The 26,936-nt window shown below is 32.8% G+C and overlaps 1 protein-coding gene and 3 non-coding genes across 6 annotated transcripts in view; 3 read left to right on the top strand and 1 right to left on the bottom strand.

Moving 5' to 3' along the window:
* The first annotated feature begins 7,649 nt into the window (after window positions 1-7,649).
* On the top strand, window positions 7,650-7,768 carry LOC149419737 (5S ribosomal RNA). Its single transcript, XR_016302825.1, has one exon. It is a non-coding gene; the product is annotated as a 5S ribosomal RNA (ribosomal RNA).
* A 323-nt stretch (window positions 7,769-8,091) lies between these two features.
* Window positions 8,092-8,210, top strand: LOC149419736 (5S ribosomal RNA). The gene has a single exon (XR_016302824.1). It is a non-coding gene; the product is annotated as a 5S ribosomal RNA (ribosomal RNA).
* A 323-nt stretch (window positions 8,211-8,533) lies between these two features.
* Window positions 8,534-8,652, top strand: LOC149419735 (5S ribosomal RNA). Its single transcript, XR_016302823.1, has one exon. It is a non-coding gene; the product is annotated as a 5S ribosomal RNA (ribosomal RNA).
* Window positions 8,653-9,136: 484 nt separating this feature from the next.
* LOC149419734 (ornithine aminotransferase, mitochondrial-like) overlaps window positions 9,137-26,936 on the bottom strand; it is a 28,555-nt gene continuing 10,755 nt past the window's right edge. For all 3 annotated transcript variants that reach the window (XM_089637251.1, XM_089637249.1, XM_089637250.1), the window contains exons 2-8: window positions 20,714-20,897; window positions 18,340-18,564; window positions 16,414-16,637; window positions 15,261-15,404; window positions 14,885-15,041; window positions 13,024-13,227; window positions 9,137-10,128 (exon numbers count right to left, since the gene is read on the bottom strand). In XM_089637251.1, coding sequence (XP_089493377.1) covers window positions 9,965-10,128; window positions 13,024-13,227; window positions 14,885-15,041; window positions 15,261-15,404; window positions 16,414-16,637; window positions 18,340-18,564; window positions 20,714-20,876 — 1,281 coding nt within the window. In that variant the 5' untranslated portion in view covers window positions 20,877-20,897 and the 3' untranslated portion in view covers window positions 9,137-9,964. The remainder of the gene's footprint in view (window positions 10,129-13,023; window positions 13,228-14,884; window positions 15,042-15,260; window positions 15,405-16,413; window positions 16,638-18,339; window positions 18,565-20,713; window positions 20,898-26,936) is intronic.

Genomic DNA, 26,936 nt, shown 5'->3' with positions numbered 1-26,936 from the left:
TGTTAAATACATAAAATGTATTTGCCACGCCGGCATTTGAACCAGTAGAGTGCCCATTATATATATATTTATAATTAAGACGTATTTTGTTGTTCTCACTGCATACTCCTTCGGGGACATGGAATTATTGTTGAAAAAATATTTTTGTAGTGGATTTTTTCTGAAGACGCTTGCTAATATAAGTATATCGACTCTTTTTTACCTACGACTGTCTATCCTCTCTGCATATCTCTTCAGGACAACACGTAGTTGTATTATATGTAAGTAGATACATCGGACTTCTCTAAACAGGCTGCACATATAAGTATATCGTATTTTGCTATTCACACTGCATGAATATGCAGTAAGTGAAAGAGTTTTCGTGTACACGGTATTAGTTTTTCTAAAAATATTTGTTTAATGGATATTCATTTAAGACGCCTGCAGACATAAGTACTAGTATATCGATTTTGGTTAAACCTACGGCGGTATATGCTCTCTGCACACCCATTCGGGAACATTTAGTTGTATTATAAGTAAGTAGATATAACGCACTTCTTTAAACAGACTTTAAACTGCACATGTACGTTTGTCGTATTTGTTTATTCTTATACTGCAATATCTTTCGAGGACACGGTATTATTGTTTCAACAATTATTTGAATAGTGGATTTCTACTCAAGACGTCTGCAGATATAAGTATATCGATGTTTGTTATACGGCCGTATAAACGCTGTGCAAACTTGCTTTATCGATGACATATTGTGTATAACAAAATAACCGTTTTTGTATTTACATATTTTTTATGTGTTTCTAAAATTATTAGCGCATACAACGATGTAAGCTAACTTTAGATAAATAAATAAAATAAGTAAATTCAATCTAAAAGCCCAAGAGTAATTTCGCAATACAACTCCCCTTCGAATTCCGCCGCCTCGCTGAGAAAGCCTAGAAAATATAAATGCAAGTTATCTATAATTTTTAATATTTATTTATTTTATTGATACATGATTTAGACAGTACATGTGGTTTTTTATGATATTTCACCCTCCATGCTAGGGATGACCCTGTGTTATGGCGGGTGAATTTTACAGTTTGCGGACATAGAATCAATACATTACTATAATATAAAAAAGAAATATTATGTATAGCTAGTTTGGGTTGCAAGAAGAGGATGGAGAAGTTAAAGTATTATAAGAAGAAGAAAAATTATTAGTAAATAGATCACCCTAATTAATTATGTACATACTTTACTGCTAAGTTAGGGAATAAGGATATATTATGTTTTGTCTGAAAGGTGATTAAATTGATAGAGTGTAGAATGAATGGGTATTGTAGTTATAATGTATTCCGTGTGTAAGGATCCATTTCGTAATTTGTTTTTTAGGAATGGGGTTGACTCACGGTTTTTAGGTTTTCAGGGATAAGGTTAAAGATTTCAGGAGCTAGGAAGAAAAATTGTATTTGAGCTAATGTGGTATAATAATAATAAAATAATAATACTTGGATGACTTGTATAGCGCCGTTTTTGTGCAAAAACACCTCAAGGGCGCTGTACAAACTTATAATACATTTCTACAGTGATCTATGTTATTACTTAACTATTTATGGAGAAAATATACAGTACAATACTTACCTGGTAAGTCACTTGAGATTAACACTTAATTAACATTATCTAATGGTTTAATGGCGAAATTTAGATACAGAATTTAGGACTTAATTATAAAATTGAATATAACTGGACTTTCTCTTAGGATTGGTATATTTAATTTAAGGGTACGACAGCTTAAAAAGGTAAGTTTTTAGTTAAGACCTGAATTCTGTTGGACTTGTTATGGATCTTAGTTCCGGAGGGAGTTTATTCCAAGCCTTCGGCCCAGATACTCCGAAAACGCGATCACCAAACTTAGTATTTGGCTTGCGCATAGGTTCTAGCTGCTGATGTTGCTGATATAAGCGTTGACTGCCTCAGACCAGTGTTTTCCGGGAAGCATTGTTCAAAGATGTAGGGTGGGGCCATTTCATTGATGGATTTAAACACCATCCAGCACAGTTTGTACTGGATTCTTTCAGGGCACTTGAGCCAGTGAAGGTTACGAAGGTGTTCTGAAATGTGCGAATATTTTGAAACCCCGGTATGTAGTAAAGGTACTTTGTAATGACCGTTGGTTATTGTTCTGGTGGTGTAGTTGTGTTGTAAGAGAGTTTTGTTTTTATATTTGAACAGGAAATGTATTAGCGAAAATTTTAGGTGGAGTTGTCGTATGTTCAAGACCCATGAGTAGACTCTATGAGGAGTCGAGTTGAGGGTATCTTGTTATTGAATTTATAGATTATAAAGAAATAAAATTTATTTTAAAAAATACTTTGCAACCTGTTATATCATAAATTTATTTTACCAACATTTTTTTTCCTCTCTTCATAAGTTCAAAATTTTATACACGTACATTATTTCACAGGAAATTTGGTTTTTTGTCCTGCGATATATAATAATTACCTAGAAATGTATTTGACCTATTATATACCGTTAAGCATCTATCCACATATTAAGTATGTTACATATTATATTATGTAAATATTTTTTAAATCAATTTTCTATTTTTTTAATTCAATTCAATTCAGTTTATTCATTTTAAAAACATTACGCAAATGTTAATTTTTATATACATTAGGTAATTAAAATTCTTACGTTAATATAAACAGTGGGTTAATCAACTATACTAGTATACTATACTATACTATAGAGCTTGCTTTTTAAAGGCAAGATGATTTGATGCTAAAATGCCGATATCCGAATTGATTCTGTTCAACAGCAAGATTACCTTCACCACAGGAATGACCATTGACAAGTTAGTCCTGCAGGCTGAGTCTATGCTGTCGGTAAAATATATAAATCATTGTATTGAGTACAAGATTTCACTGTTAGTTTTTATTTACTTTTAGTGTGTTCTTATGTTTTATTATGTTGATGTTATTTATTTATTTAAACGAGATAAAATGGCCTTTACAATAGAGTGATTACAGAACAAGTAATGTGTACACAAAAATATGATTGCAAGTGATACAGTTATTAATAGAAGTGCAGTTAAACAATACATAATTAAAAAAAATATCTACTAGTGTAGTAATAGTTGAATGAATACTAGGTTTGTATAAGACCTGACATAAATCGAGGTATGATGTGTTTATGATAATGAATAGTAATTAATATAAAATAAATTCTATTAAGACCCAGAATATTATAATAACAGAGAATATTTTATTTGAACAGAATATTAATATGCATAAAAAAGTGACTTTTTAACTTGTATAAGTATAATCTAGCAAAAATTTATAACAGAGTAATTAGTAGTGAGTTTATTATTGCCTTCAAAATTAATTCTACTTGGAATAGCTGGGCAAGTATCGCAATTTGGCTTTAGTAAAACTGGACTGTCAACGATTTTATGGTACTTTTGGATAAGGAATAATATAAAGATATATTATAAATATATTACAAGCTCATAAGAGATACTTATCATTTACACAATTCTCGTTTAGGACTGTTCAACTTGAAATGTATTATACACTTACCTATAACCATTTACTGTGTACCTCAACTATCTAAAGTCAGTCACTTAAGATAGCGATATAAATATAAATATTTATAAAACATATTGTATCCCTTAAACAGGATCTCAAATGGCTTTGTTATTTACTCACGTTTCTTATACTATTAGTATCATATCGTTGCTTCCACCGCAAAATTACCTAACTGCAAAAATGTACTTTTACAGGAAAGCGAAAAAACCTTCCCATTTTAAAACTAGACTGATTTTTTTTATTTTAATAAAAGACGTATGTAATGAATATTTTTTTCATTATATTTTATTTGTCAAAATATTTTTTTTTAAACGGTGTAGTGGCAGTGTTAGATAAGTATTTTTGCTTTGAAATTTTTTTAACTTATGTAATTTTGCACATAAAATTTACTACCTAGTAGTACTTCCAGAACAGAATATTTACATAATATTCGTTTCATAACACTTTTTTTAATCTGCAGAAGTATTTGTGTAAGATAATAGTACATAATTATGAAAAAATCAATTACTTTTTGGCTTGACATTATAAAAAATTTAAAAAAAAAATTGTTCTAACCACTTTAATGGAATTTATACATAGTGTCAACATGTTTCGGTTATACTCAATCTTCTTCATTTATATTATACATGATAGGTATAATATTAAAATAATGAGAGAGAGGAATCATATTAGTTGAGGACAGAGTTTCGGAAAGGGTGTGGGTGGCGGGAAAGGGAGGGTTGGGGTTACATGGTTATAATATTGTTATGTCTCTGCTTTACTTCCAGATTTCTGTGTTGGGAACTCTTTGTTAGAGTAAAAGGTTCTTTTAATATAATTGTGTTTATTTACGTACCAATTAACAAGTCTTAGCTACACTGTTCATTATCCGAGGATTGGTAATTCTCTGTTTCTAGAAGCTTGTTGTCTGGCAATAATATCCCACAGGCAATTGCTACACTCTAGGGACATCTGTCGGATTCTGGAGTAAGCTTTACGACTAGTGCCATCTATCCCTTGAATACCCAACTTATTACCAAACATCAAAAATATTAATTTATTTATGCCCGTTAAATAAGATTTTACATTGTGCTTTTTTTGCTGTAGTTGTGTTTATCTCCTTTTTTAACATAGGCATAGCGTTTGAACTTTCCATTCTTGCGGAAAAAAATGACCGATGATTGTACTTCCTTCCCAGAGACTGGAGCAAACCGTGCTAACTTGCCAAATACCGATCGATATTGTTATCTACAACGAGTGTATCTGCCGAGTTTCAGCTTGATCGGATCGGAGAAGTGGGTTAATTTCCACTTTCAATATTTGTATTCATTCATTCCCGCAAACAAGAGTGAAATTCAAATACTTGTATTAAATGAAATAAAAACTTTCATTAAGCACTCATTCATACCTACTTGGTTTTGTTTGTAGTGCTATTTTTGTGAAATATCAAATAGATGGCGCTTAAACAAAACTAGACAATAACAAACAGTTATTAAAATAAACTTTCTAAGAATAATAATATAAACGATACATAATTTATAGGCATATTATTCCCTCTCCTCCACACAGTATGCTCAATAATATAAACGATAGTATGTATGTATATTATACCATCCACTCGACAGAGCATGAACTGAGGGAAATTGCAGTCTAAACGTCAGAGCTTGTAGTTACCTTACATCCAATTATATTATACCGTCCCCTCGACACAGCAAGACCCGAGGGAAATTGCAGTCTAAACGTCAGAGCTTGTAGTTACCTTACATCCAATTATATTATACCGTCCCCTCGACACAGCAAGACCTGAGGGAAATTGCAGTCTAAACGTCAGAGCTTGTAGTTACCTTACATCCAATTATATTATACCGTCCCCTCGACACAGCAAGACCTGAGGGAAATTGCAGTCTAAACGTCAAAGCTTGTAGTTACCTTACATCCAATTATATTATAACCTCCCCTCGACACAGCAAGACCTGAGGGAAATTGCAGTCTAAACGTCAAAGATTGTAGTTACCTTACATCCAATTATATTATAACCTCCCCTCGACACAGCAAGACCCGAGGGAAATTGCAATCTAAACGTCAGAGCTTTTAATTACCTTACATCCAATTATATTATACCGTCCTCTCGACACAGCATGACCTGAGGACAATTGCAGTCTAAATGTCGGAGGCCGCTTATAGTTACCTTACATCGAATTCTCTATTTTTCCAGTTTGTGGGAAAACCCAAGCTAAAAGAAGACATTGTAAAAATAATTATCAAAATGTATGTATAAAATATTTATTCCTATACCTTTTTACTTCAGGATTAGTTTTGCAACAAATAAAATATGATGATATGTAAAATATTCATTACTGCTCTGAAAACGGATGAGGTTTTTTTCAACAAAAATAATGTTACGATTTTAGAGCAAATATATACTGAAATAAATCAAAAGCATCCTAAAATTAAACTCTATGGCAAAAGGGCTTGCTCAGGGTAATAATGTGGTGTGATATCAGCTGGAGCGTTGATGATGAACAGTTTAGCAGGCAACAATGAAATTCAGCTGAATTTACAAAAAATAGAGTGACTTCCAGAGTGAGAGTGGCCAAGTTAACCACGGCTCTGTGCCAAAAAGCCCTCGAGTGTTCAGGATATGAAGATGATTTCCGATTACCAATTCTCCAAGAATCCCGTCTCCAATCTCAGGCAATGACGGCGTTATTTTCGAATTCAAGTCAGTCCAGAAATTGTTAATTTAGATGGTACTGGAGGTGCCACACACCGAAACCTTAGAAATAAATCGATTAGAAGGAGCAACACACCTTAAAAACCTAACTTATTATATGAAAAATATTGTTAGCCTACATAAACGTACCTTTTCATGTAACGTATCCTTCACCGGCTTTATCTACCTCTACAGCAATAGCTATTAATTATGTAAATATGACAAAAAAGAAAACATTTTTATAACACAACAAATTTTATTGAAATGCTCGTATTATATCCCACCGGTTTAGCTTGTTGCTAATCATTATTGCGCTTGTAATATCTGTAAAGTAACATTTCAAAATTTTTTCAATATATTATGAATGTATCTTCTCAATTTCGTGATAGTATTTTTTTTTTCAACAAAAGGTAAATGTGATTAAGGAACCTTACAAGTACACTTACTGTGCTACTAATTAAGGACGCGATTTTTTTATGTAATTTATTCCGCAAAAAATTGAAATGTCAAACTAATATCTTAACCCCGTGGGGCAATGACGATGTAATACAACCCTGATTAGCAAAGCCCAAATAAAAACGCGCACGTGTCACGCCTCGTGTAGCAACGCGTTTGTCAATTACAGGAATGAAGCCAGAAAATTTTCTTGGAAATAAATTTCCAACACTTCAAAATTTTTACATTTGTTAGTACGCTGTCCTCAAACTATGTTACATGATTATATTTGGAAATTTTGTATATATTTTTTAAACCTTACAAGAAAATTGGAAAATTTGTCCAAAATGTCTAATGAAAAAATTATATCTTGGATATTATGAGAATTTAGTAAATTCTCTGTTTGGAAATTATAATTTTTCTAAAAATGGTCTTCCGGAAAAATGAGATTTTTTTTTATAAAAACATTGATCTTTTTGATATTATGTGAAGATTTGATATATTATTATTTTTATTTTTCAAAAAAAATTCTTCCGGGAAACTTCGGAGGGTTTTGCTCGGTAAATGGGTCTCGAAAATTTTATAAAAAAATTATCTTGTAATTAATTAATTATGCGAAGATTGGTAATTTTTTTTTGTTAAAAAAATCCTCAGGAAAAATTGAATAATCGAAAAATTTTGAATCTTGGTCATTTTCAAAAACTTTTTTCTTTTTGATATTAAATGAAGTCCATTTTCTCATCGGGGATGTTGTTTGAAATCTTCGGGTAGCTAATATTTTTTGTTTCTCCATTTTCATGTTGATTGAATATTATGCATGTTAATAAAAGTGGGTGTGTCAAGCCTACGCAAGACAGAAGTGAAACTTCTAGTATTCTTCTCTCTTATTATTAGGGCTTTTTTATACTAATTTTCATATATTTATTGGCAGGTAGAGTAGAAATTAATATTGTTTAGCGTTTGCCAACGACCATACCATGTTGAACACACCGGTTCTCGTCCGATCACCGAAGTTAAGCAACATTGGGCGCGGTCAGTACTTGGATGGGTGACCGCTTGGGAACACCGCGTGCCGTTGGCCCATTTTTTATGGTAATTTCATGTTTTTTTTTATTTTTTTATCGTTACTATCATTAATAATATCATAAAATTCTTTAACTTTTCAAGTATGCTACAGGCCTAAAATATTACTTAGTGGATTGATATTATGGTCAACCATTGAAAAAAAAAATTCCTGCAAAGTTATGGATGTAATTACGATCTTTTTCAAGCGCGTATGTAATGATTATTTTTATCAACGTCGCACACACCTTGCTAATGTTTTCAGTATTATTAGGGCTTTTTTATACTAATTTTCATATATTTATTGGCAGGTAGAGTAGAAATTAATATTGTTTAGCGTTTGCCAACGACCATACCATGTTGAACACACCGGTTCTCGTCCGATCACCGAAGTTAAGCAACATTGGGCGCGGTCAGTACTTGGATGGGTGACCGCTTGGGAACACCGCGTGCCGTTGGCCCATTTTTTATGGTAATTTCATGTTTTTTTTTATTTTTTTATCGTTACTATCATTAATAATATCATAAAATTCTTTAACTTTTCAAGTATGCTACAGGCCTAAAATATTACTTAGTGGATTGATATTATGGTCAACCATTGAAAAAAAAAATTCCTGCAAAGTTATGGATGTAATTACGATCTTTTTCAAGCGCGTATGTAATGATTATTTTTATCAACGTCGCACACACCTTGCTAATGTTTTCAGTATTATTAGGGCTTTTTTATACTAATTTTCATATATTTATTGGCAGGTAGAATAGAAATTAATATTGTTTAGCGTTTGCCAACGACCATACCATGTTGAACACACCGGTTCTCGTCCGATCACCGAAGTTAAGCAACATTGGGCGCGGTCAGTACTTGGATGGGTGACCGCTTGGGAACACCGCGTGCCGTTGGCCCATTTTTTATGGTAATTTTATGTTTTTTTTTATTTTTTTATCGTTAACATCATAAAAAATTTTATATCATTCTTTAACTTTTCAAGTATGCTACAGGCCTAAAATATTACTTAGTGGATTGATATTATGGTCAACCATTGAAAAAAAAAAAGGCGTTAAAAACAAAAAAATTATGTGCGATGGCCGAGAATCGAACTCGGATCAACTGCTTGGAAAGCAACTACGCTGACCATTACACCACCAACGCCAGTTGTCGAGATGAGCTAAGAAGCATTTATATTTTACTTCAAAACTTTGACTAGATCAAATGAACTTTAATCGGTCCCGCATTTTCGTTTCGGTCATGAGTTGGTTTTACTCCGGTACTCGAAATTGCATGACGCGGGTAAAGAAGTTTCACTTCAAAAACAAGATCGTTTTTGTTTTTGTGTATTTTTTTTATTCCATTCCTCGCTCAATGCAAAAATACAACATAAGGTAAACTGATATAATCTCATTTAAAAAACTCATTCATAAAAATAAAATTACAAAATAAAAATTAGGTGAATAATATATAGTCAGTTAAACTGTGAAGTAAATTACATCGTTACGATTTTATAATAATTTTAATGAAATATTTATTTAATGTAGATGTAAAATGTCAGCACTTTGAATGTATTTCTTTTGTGATAATTATTTAAAAGATTATTATTTTAAAAATGCTAGGAGGTACTCGTACGTGTAGAGATCATTAGATTAAGATTATTTTTCAAAGTGACTTTCCTTAAGGCCATGCACTACGTAGTAATGCAAAATCATGTGTTTTTTGTTTGAAAATTTGATCGCCTAGAAATGTTTCACATGCTTTAATTAAATACTGCGAGTAGAATACATCTTGGCCTTTGAAATAATCGAGTATTTTTTAGATAAGTATTTTTATAAGCCCAGAAAAAAATAATGTATAAGGCCTATGAAAACTGCTTTAAAGTTCAAAATCTCGTACTTACGAACCCATTTTCGGTTATGATTTTATTTATTTTATTTTATTTTATGTGGCAAATTGAGTTATTTATAAAATGATTGGAAAAAAATTTAATATTTACGCCTGAACATCCACAAAATAAAATAAAAGGCACTTTTTGGCCATGTTTTTTTCTTGCATAAATCAAAACAGGCGGATGGTGTTAAGCGGAAATTTAAACCTAATCGCCATCTACGTAAGGGTTGTTATTGATAGCGGCTCGATTTAAAATATTACACGACGTAGTGCATCGCCTTAATCTGTTCCTTATCCAAAATGCTCGATTTTAAAAGAGTTATTTTGGTTTTGTGTTTAAACTGCGTTTATGGTGGCTTTCATGGCGTCCATGGCTTCGTTCATCTGCTGGCGGTCGATGGTGAGGGGAGGAGATAGCCTGAGGGCTTTCCCGTGGGCTACTTTAGTTAAGAGACCTGCCTTCATCAGTAGAAGGCTTAACTCCCATGGATCGATGGCATCTGAAAGAAAGGTTTACAAATGAGGAGCGTTCTTACAAATAGAAATACCTACATAACTTTTTGTAAGGAAGTTTTAAGAGGAAGCTACAAGCCAAAATGTGTATGTTCTTGGTATACCTTATATCGTAGGTAATAGGCATTAAAATCCCTTGACAAACGGAGTCTAGAAACGTTAGATTTCAAGCACAAAACTGTTTTTATTTTATTTATTTTGTAAATAATTTTATAAGAAAGTTAAAAATTCAATCAAGTGAAACTGTCACAGATAATCTTAGCTATAATACTGTATTTTTTTAAAGTTATTTCATTTATGCGTTCATACATTTCAATTGAAAAAATATTTTTTTAGTAGTTTACATTTATATTTTTTATTGAGTAATTTATTTTTTATTTGTATTCTAACCAAGCGAAACGATACGAAAACCTTCAATTTATCTAAATATTTTTTTTTGTATTCATAATATACAGCTATTCGTTATAAAAACTAATCAAAATAGTGATTTGGCATTAAGCTTCGCCTTAACTGTTACTAAACGTGCCTAATAATAAGAAAACTCGGTAAATTTGTGGAAAACCACGTTTAAAAAGAAGTCGAAAATTTTGAATTTTTAGAAAAGGAGAAATATCTACATTGGTATTAGTTTTTTTAGTACCTACTTGCATCTAAAAATGGTTTATAAGACTGCACTATTATTATTATTTGTAATACCTACCGTTGATACTAACTTAGATATAGAAATGCGTAAGTATTAACCTAGCCAAAAAAGTGATAAGGAATCAGAAATAAAATTTTACTTTTTTGGTATATAAGTGGGGGCCTACTCAGATAAGATAATGTCTCTTTTTCTAGTTATTTCACTTTTAGATAGACGTTTCACTTTGTCAAAATTCGTAATTTTCTTGTACACATAGAGCAGGTTAATATTTGTGAAAATCATATGAAATTAAATATGATAAGATGAATCTAAAGGCTATCTTTGAGGTAGGAATTTCTCTTTATCAAATGAAATCTTACCTAGAAATAAAGGAATCTTTAAACGAATTAATGATAGAAGCTTTGGATTTTTACTCCTTTTGCAAGAGAAGCATACTACACAACCGAATTTACAAAAACTGGATTTATAGTCAAATTAGAGTGGAAAAAATTCATTCGGATTGTGAGTCCAAGAGGTTAAAGACGGAGCGAAAAGAGGAGGAGAAAATAGGAGAGTGAGAATCACAACGGTAACAGAGCCTTAGATTTAAATTAAATTAACAGTGTTGTTTGAAGGTTAATGAAGTATACCCTGCAGGTGTTTGTCTATCGCGTAGGGCTAGGCAGATGCAGAAATAAAGATAAATTCCACATCCAAATCCTGCTAGTAAGCAAAATTTGAGCTTGACCATCAAGTATCATACATTATCCTTCACCCCAGACATTATTTTGAAACAATTTATATTTCCTTCTCACTGTTTTGTTTCCTCACTCTAGCCCTCACGCCAAGGGACAACATAACTAAAAAAAACATCAATCTATTGATTACATTAACTATGTCAGTTTGATGAATCAATTGCATCTAATAACACTGTCTGACAGGAGAATTATTTCAGACCTGGTTGTGTTACACAGAGTCATTAACAACTTAATTGATAGTCCTGCCATCCTTGCCACTATTAAACTACATGTGCCGACTAGGAATACAAGACAAAATATAACATTCTTCTGTAATACATACTCGACCAACTATCAGACACACTCGCTGACCAATAGGATGCATGATCTGGGCAACAAGTATGGGGGTGCTATTGATTTATCTATTGACTCCATATATAGAATTAAGCATAATCTACATACACCCACACTTGTTGAATCCTACAAATTAGAGTAGCTTTGGTAAATTAGTTTTAATGATTTGTTTTACCTATATGTAGTGTTGTTGTAATTTCTTTTTTACTTTATGTTACTATTACGTTTTACTAATATTGCTTAATATTTTTTAATATTTTCTCATTATACTTGTAATCACAATTTTACAAGGGTGTATTTTTTACCTTCTTTAAAATGGATTACATCTATTTACTGTCAATATCTCCTGTATAATACATATTCTCTTATTGTACTGCATCATGTATCACTTCTATGTAAAAGCCTTTTTAGGCGTATATATATATAAATAAATAAATAAATAAATTCTTTTCTTTTTACTTCAGTCGGATATCTTAGAATATAATAAAACGCGAGTGAAAAACGGTAAAGCAACCCTTCTGGGCCTTAAAACAGTTCGAGAAAGTTTCGGGACAACCTTTCACCCCACCGTGAAAATGGTTTTCTTAACAGTCTACTGTGTCAGTGATCATAATCACGTACACATGATCAATATTACGTAGAAATTTCCTCATATCTACGAAGATAACACTATTTATATTATTGTTATTAAGCTGCTATTCAGAATTTATTATTAATTATTATTGATAAGCCTCTGCATGTGAATTACAAAATATATGTCAGATGTTTTTTTAATTAAGATAACTGTGCAATTATTAATGGGCTTACGTCGTTGGAAACAAGCCTTCTTTTTTATCAATAATTATTATTATTAATACGATAAAACGTATGATAATAAATCAGGTATGTGACAAGGTTAATATGTTTGTTTTTATTTTGTTTGTTAATGTAAACAATAGCTGTTTCTTCACGTAAATTTTGTATCAGAGTGATCTCTGTAATCATATCGATACAGGCTATTAGTTCTATTGAGGTTAACTATTAAGCGAAAAATTACACTTAAAAAAACATAAATCTAATGGGTGTTAATCGAGATATTCAGTTCGAAAATACGAACCGAGAGCAATTTCGTTTTCAATCTTCACCTAAATCATTGAATCTACAAATCTCGTCTATTTCGTTAAATGTACCTGTATTGATGTCAATCGCGTTCATGAGTCCCTTTCCCCTCACGTCTGTTATGACGGATCCCTTCATATCCCGCAGCCTTTCCCGCATGATTTTGCCCATAACGAAGGAATTCTGAGAAAGGTTCTCATCTTCCAGAACTTGCAGACCGGCCATGGCTACCCTGGAGCCAAGAGGATTTCCGCCGAAGGTAGATCCATGAGTTCCTGTAGAAAACATGCAGAAATTAACCAATATCTAAATACAAAAGTGTACACACATGGATGGGTTCAGCTCGTGCTGTCATCCAAAGAGTTTTTAAATTCTAAAAACGCTATCGTTAACATTTTAACTAACTGGAAACCTTTCGTTAAAAACTTTCTCTTTTCAGTTACTGTGGTACCTCGACATACGAGTTTGATTCGTTCCGCAACCTTGCTCGAATCTTGAATTACTCGTATATCGATGCAAATTTCCCCATACAAAACAATTAGACTACCATTAATCCGTTCCAACCCCCAAAATGTCACCCCAGTTATTTTTGTTACGTGGTTTTACCGGAAATGAGTTAGGCAAGTGTCATTAAAAAGATCAGATGCACGACCTGTTGAAACTTTTTCTGCGTGTTTCTTTTCCACGAACTGTGAAACTCTCTCCGACATTCTTAAGTTCTCCTTTATCTCACTTGTAGAAATAACCTCCTCCTCCTCTGACTCCTCGAAACCAATTTCTTGCATAACATCCGTATGCTGCTATGACTGTAACTCTTGTATCTCCTCAGTCGTCAGTTCCTGGGTGTGCTTCTCGACGAGTTCGTTCACGTCTCTCTCTTCCACTTCTAGACCCATGGATTTCCCCAGAGACCTAAAGCTAAACCGAACTCGTATCTCGAATTTCACTCGTAACTCAAAGCAAAAAATCACTCGCTCGCCGGCTCCTATCTCGAAAAGCTCGTATGTTGGGGCACTCGTATATCGAGGTACCACTTATTTGTATTTTATTTTTTTTATTTTTTGTTTATTTATTCGAGACACAAACAGGATATTTATAAAAACATTAATTATGGATTACAAAATAAAAAAGTACAATTATAAATATCCCTAGACTAATGTGTCTGCAGCAATTACATTTGCACATTCACATAAGCAAACATGTAAAACAATGACAGTATTTATATACAAAACTTAAAACTTAATTACAAAGATTGAAGCACATAATAAGTAGAAAAATTCAAAGAGTACATATTAAAAAAGTTCTAAACCACTAAACAATTTTTTTATTTATTTATTTTTCTTTTTTTTAAGTACAGAAATCGTGGAGATATTTCTTGAAACACGTTATATTATTTGCAAAAATATCTACGACAGTGTGTATTTTAGCAAGATCATTGTATGATCGAGACATTCTAGACATAGGATTAAAATATCCAGTGTTATTGGCAAAAATTTTGGTCCAAAATATGTTCATATTTCTAGTATATTTGGGCCTGGCGTAAAAATTGATTTGATTGACTAAGTTACTATTAACACGATTATTCACAATTTTGTAAAGCATTAAGAGGTCATTTATATTTCGTCTTTTAACTAAACTCTCTAATTTGAAATATGTAAGTCAAAAAAAAAAAATTGGTTAGGTGATGGATATTTTTAGAAAATACATTATGGCAGTGTTAATTGGTAACATATTATTGTGTTTCAGTGGAGCTTATTGAATTTTTATTGATTATTTATTACCTGCGTGACAACTCGAGCTTTGACATTTGCTACACAGCCATTTCAAAAACAGCCGACATGATGGCGACATAGTTCCCCTGCTTTTACAGTGTACAAACAGGGGCACTCACCTCACAATGTCACATGTAAAAAACTATACGAAAATAGTTACCAGGAGTGATGACATCCATGACAGGACTATCAGCAAGAACTGTAGATACAGGATACAGCCCACCAGCGAGTGACTTCCCCAGGACCAGCAGATCTGGTCTGACTCCTGCATAGTCTACACAGAGTCTCTTCCCTGTTCTTCCCAGACCAGTTTGTACCTTTGAAATATTATAAATGGATTAACAAAGACCAAAGGTGAAACAAAGAGAGGCAGACAATAATGTGCAACAGACGTAAAATATAATTACGGGATATTTTTATTATATAGCAATTGTTTCAAATTTTGAGTTCTTGAGCGTAAATAATTTCACGCAGGAATAAATAACGCACAGACAAGAGAAAATAGTATGTTTCACTATAGTATTATTTATTTATACCTCGTCAGCAATCCAAAGAACATTATTCTTGGTGCAGAGTTCCCTAACCCCCTTGAGGTAATGGTCATCTGGTACCAGGACTCCAGCTTCACCTTGGATGGGTTCCACCATGAAAGCGCACACGTTGGGGTTCTTGAGAACTTCCTGGAAATTTTGAAAAAACACGGTCCATAAAGTTTCTGATGGGAAATTTAATTTAAACAGGATTATCGAGAACAATATTGCTCACCATGCCGTATTTAGGCCTAGGTAACATAGGCAGCTGCCTAGGGCGGCAATTTTTAGGGGGCGGCATTTTGCCGATGACTATTTTTTCTAATTTCTATATTAAACACAAAACAGTAAATAATTACAGGGAAGTGTTTCAAATAGAGATGGCGTCAACTCGCGTACGAACGCTTCCAGTAGTTTCATGGACTTGTTACCAATGGTGTACATGTCAGCAGTCAGAATTAAATAATGAAGTTCACGCGAACTTATACTTGCTTACATCATCAAACATTAAAATTGCTCTCTGCAATGCTGATAAAATCAATTAAAAAGTATATTTAAGTCTTTTTGTATTGCTGAACATTACAGCATTTTGATAATAATCAATTCCTTGCGTAAATAGCTTAGCAAATGAATATACCAATGAAATCGACATTTTTAATGTAAAAAACTCGATGTTTAAAAGATACTTTAAAAAAAATATGTTAAGATATTATTTGTGATATTTTCAGATTATAATTATATATTTTTTTTTTTTGCAACCATTTTTATAACCCTCATGTATAAAATTGTAAATATTTCAATGTATGCAATGTAAAAGCCCCATGGGCGTATAAAAAGAGAAAAAATAAAAATAAAATAGAATTATTAACACAAATAATAAATAATTTCATCACAAAGTGACAAGCTTTCAGAAGAAATTTTTTTCGAAAAAATAAATAAAATAGTGAAAAGTTTTTCGAAAATGCGAACAAGATGCAGTTATAAATTATAGGCCTACCTTGAAGTGTGATGTCATTTTTTATTTAAAAATAATTGTAAAATCCACTGCCTGTGGGGTGGGCTGCCATTTGTTTTGCCTAAGGCGGTTCGCAACCCAAATACGCCCCTGATTTCTGACGACTTTCAGAGACAGGCTAAGATGTGAAAGTTATAAAATTACCTCCAACGATTTCAGATCATTATAGGGAATCACTTCAAATCCTGGCATCAGAGGCTGGTAGCCATCATAGCTCTCAGGGTCTGTAGAAGACGACACGGCAGCCAATGATCTCCCCCAGAAGTTACCTTCGGCGAAGACAGTGACTGCTTTGCCATTCTCTATTCCCTTCACATTGTATGCCCACTTCCTCGCGATCTTACAGGCAGATTCGCAAGCTTCGACACCTGGGAAGAAAACATGGAATTAGAAGAAGAAAAAGGAATATAACATAACCAAAGAAATTACTTTTTTGTCACTTGATTGAGCAATTTTGGGCGATATTCTTCACAGACAACAAACAACCTTAGAGCCTTTTTGAGATATATCTCTCAGCCTGACACAGTTTCATAAAAGTTATGCCATCTCAATTTGCATTACGTTAAGAAATATGATTAGAACAATGTTAGAAAGAGATAATACCGCGCTTTCAGTTTGTATTCTAAAATTTACCATAAACGCTTCCAATTTTTTAAAATAACTCCAGGAAATAGCGAAAAAAAGTATTTGTAAATTAAACGAAAAAAGTGAAGTGGTAGAATCTGTTTCGTGCAAATTGATAATTATATATTACACGATAAAACCCATCGGGAAGCGACTTTAAAAACTTTGTCTTTGTTTGAATTGAAAATTTTTAAATTTTCAATTGTATGTAAATTTATAATACTAAAATCGGAAATAGTCTCTCATCTGTTTTCTAAAACAGTATTTTATTTTGAAATGCGTTCATAAACTGCGAATTTATCTGAAATCAAATGTAATGCTTATATATTTTCCGTGGATTCTGTATTCTGACAGTTCTAAAATGGTATAAAAGAGAATCAATGAAAGTGATAGCTAGCTCATAAAAGTATCAGTAATTTCAAAGTAGGGACCTTTGCCATTTGGAGGCGTTGAACATCAGAATTATACCTACCAACACTTTCACACAATTTACCTAATATTATAATTTGTGCATATCGTAGTATATAATATATCTGGTGTTAGGTAAAGAATGTGATAACAACACAAAAATAATTATTTAAAGTGTCCTTATAAATCGAAATGCCGAGTTTTTTAAAGTGTAATCACTCGAGCGATGGGTGTTTGGTTTTCGATTTGGCCATTCGATTTAATTAATTTCATTCCTCAAAATATTATTATAGAAACATATATGAACTGCCAACTTAAAGTCAAAGAATCCACCTAGATTTCACCGTGTGTCCCATGTTTTTAGTTTCTATAAATTTGGCACATTATGACTAGAGATCTAGTTTATTTTCAACCAAAACCAAAATTTCCTTTGAAATCATAAGATTTGTAAGTAGGTAGGTACCTAAATAACTACATTTTACGTAACTTTTTATTTCGAATAAGGAATATACAATTTGACCAAAGAAATGTCCCCATCTCGATGACAATTTTTCGACAAAATTCTTCAGGCCGGTAGGTACTATTATTTTTTAATATAATTAAAATCAAATTTAATGATATAAATATTTAGTTTTGCAAGTATTTTTTTGCTTTTTTGTTATTGTTACAGCTGTTTCGGCTTTGAAGGCCATTTTCAAACTGCGGTTTTAACCACGTTTAGACGACTTATTTATATGATTCTATTTTACCCCCTCCCAATTTAAAATGATTTATTGCCGGTTAAGCCGACTTACTAATAAAATAATTGTGATAATAGATTTCATATTCTACAATAATATTGATTATTCCGATTTCACAATTCATAGTTGGAACCACGAACATCATGGGATAAAAAAAGTATTACACAACAAGGCCACCATCTTGAGCCGGAACCGGAACGTAATTAACAAATTTACAGACAGAGTAAATGCCAAATGGTCGAGTTGAATAAATGATTTTGTAATTCAATGCTAGTAAGGTAGGGTAGGCTGTATGTACCAGTATTCATGGGCAGCATCTTATCGTATTTGAAGAGCTTGCAGATCATTTCTGCGAACTCGCCCAGCACGTCCGTGTGGAAAGCTCTGGAGGTATGATGCAGAACCTGCATCTGCTGTACCAGGGCCTCCATGATGCGGGGATGACAGTGGCCATGGTTGGTGGCTGAGTATCCGCTCAGGAAGTCCCAATAACGGTTGCCTTCGACGTCCCAAGCGTAGATTCCTGCAAAAAACCATTTTATTGTCAATACTCAATACCTCCATTGTGCACCGAGAAAACTAACTGATATTAAATATTGCAAATTTATTAAAAATCTCTTCAAATTATTCAAGAATTTTTTTCTTGATAAAGTGTTCCCTAACCCTTGGCCTAGCAGAACATGATAATATGACTCTTTAGCGAAATGTTTATTCAGGCGCCGCACTGTGGGCTGAAAATCGGCTTTCATAGACATAGAGACTTGAATTTTCAAGGGTATTTTTTTTTGGCTAAAAATGGATTCTGCTGATCATTACTATGCTATAAAATTTCGTACGAAGCAATTGCGTGTACAAATGAAGGAGTTATAATTTTTTAAAGAAAAATTTGTATGGCACTGACATTAAAAATGAGGCTATCTCTGGAATCATAAGGTTGGCCATTCTATCCTTACACACAGATATACTAATATTTATTTGTATTTTTTGACATACTTCGTATTGTGGCGCAACTTGCGATTTTTTTTTTTAAATCCTCAAAGTTGAAAAAAACACTTTTTAATGTTGATGGTTCATTTTAATGCTTAAATGCTTTTAGGCTTGCAGTGTAAATAAAATATTGTAAATTAGACAAAGCATACTCATATGTAAAGCATTTAGGCATTAAAATGAATCATCAACATAAAAAAGTTTTTTTTTCAACTATGAGGATTTAAAAAAAAAATCACAAGTTGCGCCACAATACGAAGTATGTCAAAAAATACAAATAAATATTATTATATCTGTGTGTAAGGATATAATGGTCAACCTTATGATTCCAGAGATAGCCTCATTTTTAATGTCAGTGCCATACAATTTTTTCTTAAAAAAATGATAACTCCTTCATTTGTACACGCAATTGCTTCGTACAAAATTGTATAGCATAGTACTGATCAGCAGAATCCATTTCTAGCCAAAAAATACCCTTGAAAATTAAAGTATCTATGTCTATGAAAGGCGATTTTCAGCCCACTGTGCGCCGCACATAAGAACGGCCAAAGAAATTACGGCTCCAAAATAGGAAATGCATTATCTTCAAACTAATCAAAAATACATTTGAAACGTTCTCTATAGACCAGTTCAAAATGAACCGCAATAATTAATTTTATGAACGCAACCGAATAGTTCAAAATGAACCGCAAGAATTTATTTTATGAACGCAACCTTATAGTTCAAAATGAACCGCAATAATTTATTTTTTGAACGCAATCCAATGGTCTGCACATGCGCGCAAGGTTGAGTTATTCTTCTCGTTCTATTTGCTCTATTTTAAAATCATAAAATTTTCAACATGGGTATTGAATCGTCAGTTGTGTACTTTAATCTGCAATTAATTTTAACAAAACAGTTCTAACGTAATACGTATATGATATATGTTTTATAAAATACTACTTTTGTTAAAAAAATATTTTCTTTAGTTAGATTTTTAAAAAAAGTTCCACCGAGTGCCACGACATTTTTTGTACTAGTTCAAAAAATATCTTATTAGTAACACAATAACGTTAATTGTATATCCCCCAAAGATATTAGAAGAACGAGATGTGCTATGAGCAGTTCATACTGTGTGGAATTGTTTGGCCGAGTGTCGCCGGTTTTGTTCACCAATACAACTGCAAACCTTCACTTACGCTAAGGTATCCGCACAAATACATAGAACAGATTTCTGTACGTACACGTCCCGATACCGTTCAAAGTACCCTAATTAGGTAGTACTCTGGCTACGGTCCGGCGGCCAACATAGCATATCTCGTTCTTCTAATATCTTTGATATCCCCCAACATTCCATCTTTGTTAAATCGAGCGCATTATTTTCTTTTGACGACCCTGATCTAAGGGAAATGGAGATTAAAATAAAAGAACTACATATCTAGAATGTAAAAAAATTAACTTTCTTAGGTAATCTCCTCACAAGCATTTTAGGTCAGTTTCAAAATAAATTTTTTTGGCGTCGTAAATTGATCATTCGGCCTTGTGTGCGCCGTTAAGTTGGGCGTCATATAACCTTGCAATTAATTTGTACTTGGCTATGAAGTCGACTGTATCAAATAGACAAAGTGATTTTCTTTGACGAAAAAAGGTTTTCTTCGACTGTACAACTGATGTAGTAATAAAAATAACGACGTCGGGTAACTTACCACTCCCTCTGCACAGCGCCACGGGTAAGGGATGATAGTTGTGACAACTATATTTCTCTTCCTTGCGAATAACCTGTGCAGAACTAACTCGTCCCACACTCCCCAGATGGCGTGTTGATGTCTTCAGACATGTTGCACTTTTCGTCGAGATCCTTGACAGCATTTTTAAGAAGTCTTTTGAAAACTGTAACAAATGCATACGTTCTGTAAATCCATAACAAATATTGCTATATCATAATAAATATTGCCTAGCCACATCATGGGGAGCGGCAAACGCATGACTGCCCAACTGATAATCTAGGGAGTAAACTGTCTTAGGGGGACTAACAATAACACTCCTTATGTAGATTGCGATAAGGTTTAAATTCCCGCTTAACTCCAGCCGCCTGTTTTTATCTATGCAAGAAAAAAACATCGACAAAAATAATGTTTTATTTTATTTTGCGATGTTCAGGCACAAATATTTTTATAAGATTTATTAGAGAAATAAGTTAAGTACATAAAACCAGAGCCAAGCAAACAGACATACTAAATATTCCTAAATTTAATTCTACCTTTGGACAAAGAAGCTCTGAATTTTTAGCAATAAAATTATATAATAAACTCCCTCTCAACATCAAACAAAGGAAAACGAAAAATAACTACATTAAGGACATCAAATCTTGGCTTAAGGAAATATCGGAAGAAGAACTAGCTATTAAAAACATCATCTTAGTTGCTAAAAACGTATAATAACATATATAGTGCCCCTCAGCACAGGATAGTATTTACATTGTGTTTTTACATATTGTGAGATACGAATACTACTCTTCCATGGAGGCCTGGTTGGAAGTGGAGGGTACAGTAGGTACCTTATTGTAGTTAAATAAGTAATTGCTAATATGGTAGGTACATGTATTTTGAGATCCAGTAAGTACATGACAGTGAGAAATTACAAAATAATTATAATACATGCTTGTTGAGTGTGATATAATTGCAGGTAGCTAATACGTATCTAAAATAATTTAAATAGTAATAAAGAAATGATATTATGTATATATTTGGAGAGAAAATTGTCATCAATGAGATTTGGGGAATTTTCAAGATCTATTCGTGTGGAAACATTTCGATTGATAAGATTGTCTTTAAAATATTTTTTTAGTGTTCTAAGTTTGTATTTTGTATTCTGTATTCGTTTACGTATTCTTATAAAAATAACTGTACCAAAAATGTACCAAATACACGTGATTTTGCATTACTTTGTAGAGCTTCGCCTGCAGTATCCGTGGATTTATAGATTATATAAGAGAGAAAGATGTCACATTTCATGGCATCGAAACTAAGTAGCTGCTGCAAGTGCAGTTTCGCTGATTTGTTGAAAAAAGATGTTGCCCTGGTGATTGCACGACCTCCGGAGATGGCAGCAGAAAAATAAGGTAGGAAGGCAGCAGAAAGGTGTATACATTATACTTATTGATGTTCTCTTCGTGCGCCTTCTGGCAGCCAGATTTGGACATAGGCTTTCTCAAATGTGTGCAGATGTTTCTCTTTGTGCGTCTTCTAGCATCCAGGTTTGGACATAGACTTTCTCAAGTATCTACAGTTGTTTCTCTTCGTGCGTCTTTTGGAAACCAGCTTAAGGCGTAGGCTTTCTCAAATGTCTGCAGTTGTCTCTCTTCGTGCGCCTTTCGGCATCCAGGTTTAGACTTAAACTTTCTCAAATATATGCTGTTGTTTCTCTTCGTGCGCCTTCTGGCATCCAGGTTTAGACATAGACTTTCTGAAATGTCTACAGTTTTTCGTTTCGTAGCGGTTCTCACCTATTCGAGGCCGGCAGTTCTATTCAGATTGTTATCTCTGCTTTTTTCCCCAACCATGAACACCATCCGATTACAACACATATGAAATTACAAAGGTCATTTCTTCGTTAGTGTAGGTATGTGGCACGTGCCCAAAAAAATTATTAGTCTAGCGTATTTGTTATAATGATAATAGATATTTATAGTTAGTTATTAGGCTCTAAAGATAAAATTATTGTTCGAATTTTAGAACATATCTTCGCTCCCTTTGCCAAAAGACAATAAAATATGGCGGAATCGATTGTTCAAATTATATACCAAGGCCCTTGTCTTGATAAAGACAATGTAACCTATCAGTTGAACAGAAGCAATATGAGAGCGAACAATCACAATTTCTAGCTTTTAGGTATTTCAACCTGCACGATAACATCAATTTTCAAACGCAATAGTTGTTCCGCATATTATTGTACCTAGGTATCAGGTATCAGTCAGTAAAAAGGATAATTCAATTCCATAAATTTTGACAATAATTTCATACATTTTTTAAACAATTTTTACTCTGTAAATAAGTAATAGTTTATTTTTATTTATTTATTGTTTCTTTACATTGTAATTTTTTAAGATAGAATTTTTAACCTTACTAGGACAAGCCTGTGTTGCTTGTTGTTCTTATGGCAAATAGTAAATTTTGCAAAAAGTACCAAAAGACATAGCCACATATCCAATGACAACCCTGGTGAACTTCATTAAAGGGACCGAATTACTCCGTCTCCGCTCTAAATCTGTTCCCAACTATCTGGAGACATTGAGACTATGGCATCTGGGGTATGTTGTGAGGCTGAAGGTAGTTGGGAGGGAAAGGCGAACGAGAAGAGGAAAGTGGGAAAGTACCTGGCTATTCAGATCTGGTCACCGAAGACGGCCAAAGCCATTTCAAGCAACATTTCAATTCTGAATGGTGGTCTTACACCAGGGCCATCTTCCACTATGGAACGTGCGATTTAATATTTTTATTTAATAAATTGCAAAATAACACATAAAAATCAAATAAAATTTACTTGCGCACGCCGGGATTTGAACCCACGACCTCCGGCTTGCTAGTCGAGAGCATTACCTCTCGACCACGGAGGCCGTATATATTGACCTTGCAATAACGCTGAGAAATATTTAGTGAGATTTTTTTATAATATCAAGTGTTTTTATTATTCTCTATAGATTTCGAAATATTTGGCAATGATTGGACTATAAAATAATGATAGATGATTAAATCGTAAATAGCAAAAAAACTTCGCCAAAAATTTCTCGTATATCAACAAAATTGTATTTTTTACTGCAGCCACCTCATTAGTGTAGATATATAATTACATTCCTAGTTTTTTTTTGCTATCGGCGATTTCCGTAAATGTATGAAAAAGCTTCACACATTTTGCTTATAGGCAATTATTTTTAAACTAGCTGATGTGTACCCGGCGTTACTGGGGGTTATCCTTAGGAGATAGACATATACCACTGTGAACTTTGCTGTAGGCACAGACATAGGAATTAATAGACGAGAAGATAATGGCGAGGGGTAAAATCAACTGTTGAAGAACGAAGGGAGTAAGGCTGGCTGTGATTCGTCAATAAATCAATCTGACAGTAAATAGGCATCTCGCATTATAATATCACCATTTACTTCTTAAAAGTAAAATCTGCTTTTGAATGAATAGACATTTTTACATGGGAGCGCAAATTACTCGCCACGTTATGAACAAATTTGCGAAGTCCAAATTCGGCAAAAAAATTCGGTTCCATTTTCAGAGTCGAATATTTCGTTTAAGTATTTAGTTAAGACACTTTTATAAATGTTCATAATTTACTTCCCAGCAACCAACCAGCTTTGTGTTTCGCGTCCAGACGTTTCTCGATGTGATAGTAACAACTGATTCATATTATATGATGTGAATATGCTTAAAATAAAGTAAAATAATGCTTATATATGGAATGTAATACGACAATTGGGTTTATTCTCTTTTTCACATCTATTTTTACAAGTTTTCATAGTACAAGTCAACATTTTGCCGTGTTATTTCGTAAAATGAACCGATGATGCCTCGACCATAGTTCGCACAAGAATGATGACGTCACGTTTTCAAATTTCACTTGAGGCCATACGCGAGCACAGCCGGCTCCAATGGAACCGGTATGGGGAGTGGGGATAATACGCTTTTAATCACTTAAGGCAGGTCTACTAATATTCATATGTCTATGGCTGTAGGCCTTTTTAAGATACACAATTCCGTACTACATTATTTTGATGTATCTCATGAGGTTTAGCCAGTAAGCAATGTAGTGCCCGAAAATATATTTTTACGACTTGATTATAAAACATCGACATTTATCTACTTTCTACAAATATAATATTCGTGTATTATATATATAAACCTTTAAAATGAAATGCTCTAAATGATAGTGAAAACTCTATCAAAATCCGTTGCGTAATTTAGAAGAACTAAGCGCACAAACAGACAGACGCGGATAGCGACTTTATTTTATACTATTTAGAGATTAGATATACGAAAGTAATGTTTTTTTTCCAAAACACGTAATTTATCACACTAAAACTTGACACTTACTAAAATAGGTGATGGTCAGTGGGTCAAATTATTTCATGACTACATTAATATCTCCTCCGTAATATATTGGTTTATAATCGTTTTATGGAGAACATGAATAAATAAACAAATAAATGTCACCCAGTCATCTCAAATTGATGGACATAATAAAATAGTCGTACTTTCAATGAAATTCGTTATTAGTTTTTAGAAAATATATACAGGGTGTCCGGGGGTATAGTGCGCTAACTTCGATGACTGATTCTACGTGATAGTACAAGTATAAATTGTTTGTATGGGAAAATAAATATTCTTCCATAAAAATACACACGAAATGAATATTGTACATACTTTTGGAAGATAATAATTGTACTTTTATTAAATTCATCTATTATGATCTGTTTGACTTCTTCAATAATTGAAAAATCAATTTATTTAAATTAAATAAATAATTTTGTAAACACTACCATTTAATCGACACGTTTCAAAACAAATAGTTTCTTCGTAATGGATAAACGTATAATAAGAATTAACAAATTTAAAAATAGACCAATAAGATTAGATAAAGTGTTATATTATAGAGATGATTAATTTGAAATTTATGATTAAACAAAAAATATCATTAAGTAGGTAATTATTGCATTGTGTATAGCAAAAAAGATAAATATCAATCTGTTATTAATCATTTGCTGCATCCTTTTCGAGTAGCATCCTTTTGAGTTTCTTTGCCGGCGCCTAAAGCTGGGGGATACGTCATTCACTCTAAGTATAATATTTTGTAATCACGCTTGAAGAATGTTTTTTTTTTCGATTTTTGCAAGCGATTTAAATAACCAAACATACATCTATTGTTAAACATAAGCATTCGATAGTAATTTTGTATTTTAAGATATTATTTTTTCTTTTCGCTTATTTTTATAAGTACAAAATTGTATATTTAACTAAAGCTTCTAACAGGAATTCAATCTTAACACTTTTTTTCCTTCTATAAAATAATATGTTCTATAATTAAACAATGTAATATGAAATTTTGATATGAACTAAATTTGTCAATTTGACTGGCCTAAAACAGAATCCATTCCTAGTTGGCTAGTCAAAATTTCCGCATAATATGTTTTATTGTATAATTTTATGTAAAATATATTTTTATATTTTTCCGACTTTATGTCTGGGTTAAATCTTCCCCTGAGGTAAAACGAAACCGTTCCGCACACTTTTCCACAAATGATCATCTAGTCAATCCACATTATGCAAGTACATTATATAAGCATAATAAATACAAAATAATACAAAAACAACACGTCAAACCATCAGAGATCAAATGGGAAAATAATTCACCGACTCCAGATATTTTCATATTAGAGGGTTCGGCTCGGTAGAACTTCTAATTGGACCTATAAATCCTACTGATCCCTCAATATAAATATTTAAAAAATCTTTCGTAATCTTACATGTATTTAAAATGACTGATTTTTGCATTTTTATGTATAAATTCTTTGACAGATCTAATATTGGTATTATTAAAAACTTTTTTAAACTAACATGTATCTCGATTTTGTTATAGTGAATGAATTAATGTTAATTTTAGATGTTAAAATTAACCAGCTTCCAGACATCCTATCGAGCTGAAACTCGGCAGGTTAACTCGTTGTCGATGACAATGCATTCTATCAAACGAATCATTTCTCTGAAATCGGGTGACATTACAGCAGTTAGTATATGAAATGAATGTCTGACCCGATCGGCATTTTGTGAGTTTAGTAGAGTTGTTGACTCCAGTTTCTGGGTAGGAAGGTTCAACTCTCAGTCAAACCATTTTTTAGTTTAAGGCGATGCACTACGTCGTGTAAT

The sequence above is a fragment of the Hesperophylax consimilis genome, chromosome 11 (assembly GCF_061612785.1).
Source record: "Hesperophylax consimilis isolate HC1 chromosome 11, BYU_Hcon_1.0, whole genome shotgun sequence".
NCBI classification, from domain to species: Eukaryota; Metazoa; Arthropoda; class Insecta; order Trichoptera; family Limnephilidae; genus Hesperophylax; species Hesperophylax consimilis.
The sequence above is the reverse complement of the archived record's forward strand: the minus strand, read 5'-3'. Positions and strand labels throughout refer to the sequence as shown.